The sequence below is a fragment of the Papaver somniferum genome, unplaced genomic scaffold, assembly GCF_003573695.1.
Source record: "Papaver somniferum cultivar HN1 unplaced genomic scaffold, ASM357369v1 unplaced-scaffold_150, whole genome shotgun sequence".
In the NCBI taxonomy this organism is placed as follows: Eukaryota; Viridiplantae; Streptophyta; class Magnoliopsida; order Ranunculales; family Papaveraceae; genus Papaver; species Papaver somniferum.
In genome coordinates, this window is record NW_020624377.1 from 6208505 (window position 1) to 6216465 (window position 7961).

The window sequence follows — 7961 nt, forward strand, 5'->3', positions numbered from 1 at the left end:
TGGGGCAGCAAAATGCCAGGGCCGGCCCTGGTTGGAGGTGTTGGCGTTTGGAGAAGTTTGAATGTGTGGGTTAAGTAGGAGCTGTAGGTTTAGTTAGGGATATGTAAAGAGAGTGGTTTTGAGAGAATAAAGAGAAGAAGTGATAGGTAGTAGAGAAATAGAGATGATTAGATGGAAACCGTAAGAGAGGGATTACTGATATGCTTGTTGAATGATGGAAAGAGTGAAGAGTGGCTATGAGAACCTTGAGTAAGTTATTAGCAGTAACCAAAGAAAAATAGAAGTAATAAATAGAGAGATGGATGAGGTGCATACTCTTGGTGGTGAAGCTCTTGTGATGGACTTAATTAATTAATGGTGGGATGATTACTTGTTCATGATGATGGATAATAAGAACTCCCTAACGGATTAAGGTAACCCTTGTATTTTATTCTAGTTTGTTAATTATGCTTTGGGTAGCTCTTAGATGTTAATTTTAGTTATAATCAGTGATGTTCTTGTTTATGAAAATCTATGATTTTATGTACATGGTATTTTGTTAATTGGCCTATATGTAGAGACTTTATTAGGAACCTTCGATTGAGATTTAGATATACCTCTATAAATGATAATTGTAGTACGCCGGTTGAGCTATCAGTAAATATTAAGTTTGATCCAATCAGTTAAATAACGAGTGATTTATGGTTGATCGAAGTTTAGTCGACGCAGCAAATACCATGTAGAAACAGTCACGAAGATCAATATGAATGAGCTTGGAAAGATAGGTTATAGTTATATCTGGAAAATAATTAGTAGGAAAAAGTTGCAGAGAGGGATCCCGTGATTCTAATAAGCCATATTCTGCTTAGTTTGGATATATAGGTTGTAATATATAGACCCTTGAATAGGACATCGTGAGCTGAGTTTAGTGTCTTGAACACTTGAAAATATTTCAGCGTCTTAAGTGAAGAAGATGACCGAGTCGATTCATCTGACTCGGTATGAGTCAGACCTATGTGTATCGTGGACCGGTTAAACGGGTCGGATCGTGGGTTGATCCGATGGATAAGTAAATGGGTTAGTGGGCCGGTTCAGTAAACTGTGCCGGATCAGGCCCATGGGCTTGTGCTTAGGGCCAGAGACCTTATTTTGAGTATTTGGTCCGAATTAGCTTTCGGTTCCTTCTGCAAAGTTGGAGGGCTTTTTGAGGGCTTTCCGATGATACCTAGTTTGACCATATTTGGGTAATTAGATATTGTTTTATACCGAAATTACTTATTACCAGGTTATAGAACTATTAATATAATTAGAGCCATAAGTTATTTCACTTAGCCTATAACTGGAGACTTGTATGAAATTAGGTTATGAACCTTGTATGAGCCTTTTGGCTAGTCTCTTAGATTGCTTGTGTGATTAATAGTTAGTCTTTATTAACAACAATCGATTCAAAGGATGAACTGGTGGATCGTGGATCTCGAGGTAGGCGTGGCTTGTCATCAAAAGAGGTGGAATACTTTTAACTCTTTTGAAACCATTGTTGTTTTCTTTTACAAAGGTTTATGTTTTACAAACTCATGTATTTATTGTCTGTGCATTTCATGCATTGTTTAGTTTGTATTATGATTGTTCTGTTGATTATTTGAATCTTTCCATGAATTGGAAAGGACTTGTAATGTGTATCATTATGAATTGTTATGGGAAATAAGAATTTCCACGTGTGGTATATAGGATACGCTCCTTCATTTATATCTACATGAATTCAGCTTTTATGCTTATGCAACCCGGCATCAATATAGCTATGTAGGCGTGGAATTGGCATCAATACTATATATTGTTTGATGAAGGAGTTTGTCCATATACATTGTTTGTGCATGTTTGTGCATTTTCAGTGACTTAGTCACTTTGATGTTTGAGAAAACATGTATTGTTTTCTAAATCTTGTTCATGATTTCTTTAAAGTTAAATGTTATTCCTGCTGGGCACCCCTTTTAGGGATGATGTGCTCACCCATTCCCACTTTCAGTTTCAGTGACAGATCAGAGATGCGCAACGAATGCTTCGAGGAGCTGATTACGTTATTTAGATTGCTTCTGCTAAGTTTATTTGTGTTTATATTTTATTTGTAAAACAACTCACTATTGATTATGTATCATTTGAGAGAAGTTGATTACGTTATTTAGATTGCTTCCGCTAAGTTTATTTGTGTTTATATTTTATTTGTAAAACAACTCACTATTGATTATGTATCATTTGAGAGAAGTTCTTGTATATATATTTATGACAGGGAATAGTCTTGGGTTGAGTTTTATAGCAGATTTCTTAATCGAATGTGTAAGTAAATGATTTAGATTCTTAGTGCCTCTTTATTTAGCTATTCTCTTGGATTAGTCAGCTGCTAGCTTAGGGGACACTACAGTGTTGGTATCAGAGCTCACTATTAGATCTTATATGGGAAATAATAGGAATAGTCAGTGCCAGTTAGTGAACTAGATTAGTTTATAGTTGGGTTTGGGTTTGTGAGATAAATCTTAATTCACTAAAGAAAAGAAAAAAACAATCAAGAAATAAAATATTATATCGGGTTTGGATTCTCGCTTGACGGGCTTATTTCAACAGGAAGCACAGACATGATACATCAGTGGACTAAAAGATGGATCTCGGAAAAAGAGCCTCTGTACCCTGTGGAATAGATAGCCACCATCCTTTGGTACATATGGAAGTACAGGTGAGCCTCTCTACCCTGTGGAAAAGATAGCCACCATCCTTTGGTACATATGGAAGTACAGGTGAGCCTCTCTACCCTGTGGAAAAGATAGCCACCATCTTTTGGTACATATGGAAGTACAGGTGCTCGGTCGTCTTCGAGAAAATATCCTCTGATCCAGTTTAACTAATTGACCAGATAAACAGGTTTTTAATTTCTATTCCATCAGAAATAGTCCAAAAAGAAATTAATCACCAACAAGCGAAGATGATCAATTATAAATGGTCGGATTTAAAAACAGATTGGATTATATTTTTAGATGCTTCTTTTAAAAAGAAGACCAATTGATGGGTTATGCCTTTATTTTTTACTTGGTGGATCAAGAGTCATTTATGTACGTTTCAGCTGGTTCAGAAAGGCTTCATCGGCTTTTCATGCAGAATCGATAACTTTATTAAAAGTTGTCACTTGGATAAAAGAAAATATTCTATCAATTGTTTCATTAGTTTCTGACTGTAAGACACTAGTAGACAATATAAACTTCCGCTGGCCAACAGAAAACACTTTGCAGGACTCGAAGATAATATTAAAAGAGCTACATCAGGCCCAAGTAAAGTTTATTATACGAAAGTTTAACTCTGTTGTTGATCTCCTAGATAAAGAAGAAGGATTAAAAACATTCAGCATATGTCTACCAATTTGCATCAGAAGATACAGAAAAAGATGACAATCATGAAAAACTACACCACTGCTGGGGATCGAGGTCGAACTCGGATCACTATACTGCCAGTTCTATTAAGATTCATAGCTTCATTCAACTAAACAAGCTGGTTTCCAGCTTAGGTTAAACCCAACTTTCATGGATATTCACCTTGCAGACTTGCCTGGAAAAACCTGTTGTATCCATTCAAACTCAGCATTATGCATTCATGCAGCACTTCAGAGATTAACAACATTTTATACTGATTATAAGATATATGCCCAATGCCCCCTAGTTCAGTTGCCAAAGATGTATCTACAACAGATCTCTAGCAAAAAAAAAAAACTCAACACTATCCATATTCTTGACAGATTATACTCCAACTCTATCAAATCCAACTTTAGAACCCCTTTGCATCATCTCTTGTCTGAATTTCTCTTTCCTCTCCCCCTTTTCATGTATTGCCAACATCTTTTCTTCCCTGGAAAGCACACGTTGTCGTTGTTTGAGAAAATCTTTTAAGCAATTCTTCATCCTCTCCTCTCTCGCATGTATTTCTAACATCTGTTCTTCTTTCAAAATCACCAGTAGCGGATGTTTTGCAAACTCCAGTCTTTCAAAATCACCAGTAGCGGATGTTTTGCAAACTCCAGCTGCTCATCTTGATTATCAAAACACAATAAACTCTCAGTCACCTCCACATTCTCCTCTTCAATTGGCTTCGAGGTTGACGCTAGTGGGTTGAAGATGTGAGGAGCCTGAACTTCAGACCGAACATGCTCATGTTCCCAAAATATCTTCGCAGTGTCCTTAGAAGCCTTGTTAAAATCAATTACAACAGCGGTTGCTAAAATCCGAAACACTGCCTGAGGATTCAAACATAAACTATTATTAGTATTTTCTCTGATTTCCAACAAAACGCTTTCAGGAAACAGGGACACCAAACATATGCACTTATACAGATGGCTTTAAAAATTTTGAAAGAACAAATTAAACCTTTTTGTCTGGCAGACTCTGTACAATTACAATTCCAGTATTGGGGGATGCATGAGGGCCCCAAAACTTTGCAAGACACTACGTGCCTACTGGGGTGTAATGGAGCATTTGAAGCCGTTCATCGCGATCCTCCACAGCATACACAGGGATAGTCTGGTACCGCCTCCAACCAACCGAAACAATGATAGGGTTTCTTGTCCTCAGTAATTTCTTGTGCCAACTATGTCGCGTAAGTGTTGCCTGGAAAAACAACAAAAAAAAATGATGCTATAGGCAGGCAAAGAAGATTTAGTCGGGTTAACATTAAACAGTCATATATCTCTTCCTTTATTAACTTATATACTTGCATTCAATGGGAACAATGGAAAAGCATAATAACCTTAATATAGCCAAGAGTCTCCTCTCCAGGACTGATGCCTCCAATGAGAATAAGATGACAAGGATTGTAATTTTGAATCATCTCGAAAGGAACGTCTTGGACCTCCAACCTTAGATAAGTCCCTGGCTTGAAACCCTCACTCGCATCATGCTCTTTATCTGATATAATATGAAAGATTTAAGAAAGTTTTTTGGGAAAAGAAAAGTGAAAATAGCACGAAAAAGAAATGCTGCCTGTTAAATTAAGAAAATGGAGCCATGGAATCACCTTTCCGAGATCTCTTCCTTTTGGGACTAGCCAGTAAAGGGCAAGGATCAGCTAAGCTTGTTACACTAAATAGAGGGCGATCACCAACACCAGCAATGTGCACCTGACGTAATAAACCTCTAGTCAGTTTGCATACTGGTGAAAAAATATTCAAGTAAAACTCAAGGTAGAAGAAGTGAAACAACAGGTTGAGATCAACACAGAAGAAAATGGGACAAGCCAGTACAGAACAAACAGAACTAATTGCTGATCAGGACATAGAGGAAGGCACAGAAAATGTTCCTTAGAACTAAGATTTTGGTTCAGGTGTATGATGTATTGAGCTATACTTGTAGCGAGAACTCACTAATTCTGTCACCCACAATATACTGGGCATTCAACAGTTATAAAATCAACAGTTATAAAATCAAGACACTATCCCAAAACTCTCATACTGGTGAAAACATAATGCCATATTAGAGAAAAAAATTGAAAACAACCGCACAATTAACAGCCAACAGAACTATGAGAATACAGGAAAGTAGATAATACGGACTCAGGATAGAAATCTTTAGTTTTAACTAGCTAAAACAAGTACCTGAACTCCATTCTTGATATCACAACCTCGGAGGTAACCATACAAAACAATGTTTCTTTTGCATTTGTTATCCTTGTCCATATTTTCTGGAGGAGTAACATCTTCAAAATGATCTACCAGCACATAAGGTTGTGCGTCTCTCCGTGACAAAGGATAGAATTCCATAGACGATAAGAAATTTACCAGATGAAGTATTTCATGCTCCTTGCACCTGTTATTAGAATATATAAGAAACCCGATGAGCTATGCTTTTTTCTATTTATTTATTTTACCGAGTCCCTTGAATTTCACGCAATGGTATAAGATACGGCATGAAATATATGAAGATACATATTCAATCATAAGAAACTTACAGCCCATCTATGAGTCCAGATAAACAGAATATTCTTGCTCCTTCATGTATTTCAGTTGTGAAATGATTTTTGAGATATTCTTTAGTTCTTGATAGTCTATCAACGTTTGTGCACAAATCAAGAGATGTCAGCACTCCCATGACCATCGGCATGCCATGAACTCGTAAAATGTTCACAAATTCAAACGTCTCCTGAAATCAGCGAAATCATCTTAATAAACAAATAATATGAAGGTTTAACAGAAATTGAATTAGGAATATGTAAGACACTCAAGATGGTATTCACAAAAACAAATTAAGGTCTGAAAAATCTTGAAGTTGTGAAGCCTTAAACTCGAAATGCACATAAAATATCATTGGAAATCCAAATTCTAAAACGAAACACATTATCAAGACGAACCATTACTAGTTTGTTATATCAAGTATGAAACAAGAGAAAACGTCAACAGTCAGAACTTTGGTTCTCGAAATTATTTTAAAATACATTTTCAAATGTAATTACTTACCATCTCAAAGCTAGTATATGTATCAATGAGCAACATGACAGCGTCAGCGTACTTAGCAGCATCAAGCATACCACTAACACTATTTGGACACTCCACAAACTGTATTCTTCTTTTTTTACCTAGCAAAATCAGAAAAACATACATTCAATCAAATGACATTATAAAGGCCAATCTGTCTAAGAAACAATGAAAAGATAAAAATACCTGATATGATCTTAATGGGACCTTTCTCGTGTACTGAGTAACGATTGTCCTTGGAATAATACCCTACTAACGATCTAATCAACGTGGACTTCCCAACCTAGTAGAACAGAATAAAACAATTAGAAGCAGTAAACAGGGAAAAATAATTTGAATTGTAAATAATCTTCAATAGGAGGTAAAATTACCTTGGGAGGTCCATGGACAACAATAACATAAGGAGGTCGTTCTTCTTCTTCTAATACATAAGCAGGTCTATCAACTTCCATATCGGACTGTAATCCCGCAGTAGATGCCTCTGTATTGTTGTCGGTGGTGGTGGTGGTGGTTGTATATACTTTCACATAATTCGGACCCCACAGAACAACTTGCTGCTTACTGGAAGAAGAAGAAGCAGCAGATGCAGACGCCATGTTTCAATTGAAACCCTAGATGGAAACACACAATGCTATGATTGTCTATTGGGAGGGTTCTTTAATAGAGATGGCAACGTACCGGCTTAGGATCGTTTCTTTCTACTATGTAAATCAGCCAAAATAAACCCTAATTTTGAAATATTCCCAAAATAAATTAACATCACAAAACCCTAATTTGCAGATTTGTAAAATCAAATAGTCCTGATAATATCAAAATCTATTCAAACCTAACGCTCATAGTCATAGTATCATAACCTTTGAAGAAAAGAAGATAAAATGAAACATTCAATACCTATATAATCTGAAGTACCTTCTAGTCGTCGTATGTTGCTAGTTAGCTTTACAGTGCTGGTGTGACTGGTGTCACTGGTGCTCGAGCTCGACCGTCTGCTAATGGAGACTGAGTCATGGGAAAGAACCAAAGAAGTGAAGAGACAAAACCGAGAGTGAGAACTGAGGTTAAGAATAAGATTGTTTTATTTATCGATCAACGGCTAGCATTCAGTCAAGGCTCAAGAATCCTATTACTGGTGCTTTGAAGTCAATGTTTTTTTTTTTTTTTTTTGGGGTCATTAGTAGTAAGTCTGTAACCCCTTATCCAACTACTTTCAATCGGTCTTTAGTAGCTAGTAATTCTATAACCCCTTATCCACTATTTTCAATAATGTCTAAAGTACCCCAATTTGATTCGTGTTGATCACGGTGATTAACCAAATTAATAATGATTAATATATAGATTAAGATTAATCACATGACTAACTTTTTTTCATCAATTTTTTTCTTCATTTATACATAATGAAAATTAAAAAATAAAAGAGAACAAAGAAAAAGATGATTACGAAGCTTTGGGCGGCAAACTAGCAACAAGTTGGGCACCAATACCT

General features: G+C 36.3%; 1 protein-coding gene across 2 annotated transcripts; it reads right to left on the reverse strand.

The window, feature by feature from the left end:
* Positions 1–3585: 3585 nt before the first annotated feature.
* Positions 3586–7512, reverse strand: LOC113335935 (ribosome biogenesis protein bms1-like). Of its 2 annotated transcripts, none has more exons than XM_026581943.1 (10): positions 7388–7512; positions 6850–7089; positions 6665–6761; positions 6461–6579; positions 5956–6146; positions 5603–5813; positions 5026–5128; positions 4759–4916; positions 4380–4619; positions 3586–4249 (listed from the first exon to the last, which is right to left on the reverse strand). In XM_026581943.1, the coding sequence occupies exons 2-9, from the start codon at positions 7072–7074 to the stop codon at positions 4458–4460; spliced, it is 1266 nt and encodes a 421-aa protein (XP_026437728.1). In that variant the 5' UTR covers positions 7075–7089; positions 7388–7512; the 3' UTR covers positions 3586–4249; positions 4380–4457. The 2 variants fall into 2 exon arrangements, with proteins under 2 accessions (XP_026437728.1, XP_026437729.1); XM_026581944.1 differs by having other exon boundaries at positions 7370–7511.
* Positions 7513–7961: the final 449 nt, after the last annotated feature.

Coding starts and splice junctions, on each gene's coding strand:
- LOC113335935 (XM_026581943.1), bottom strand. CDS start 7,074: ATGGCGTCTGCATCTGCTGCTTCTTCTTCTTCCAGTAAGCAGCAAGTT. Junction 6,147..6,460: donor CATATACTAGCTTTGAGATG/GTAAGTAATTAC, acceptor CGCTGATTTCAG/GAGACGTTTGAATTTGTGAA. Junction 4,917..5,025: donor AAGGAAGAGATCTCGGAAAG/GTGATTCCATGG, acceptor ATATTATATCAG/ATAAAGAGCATGATGCGAGT.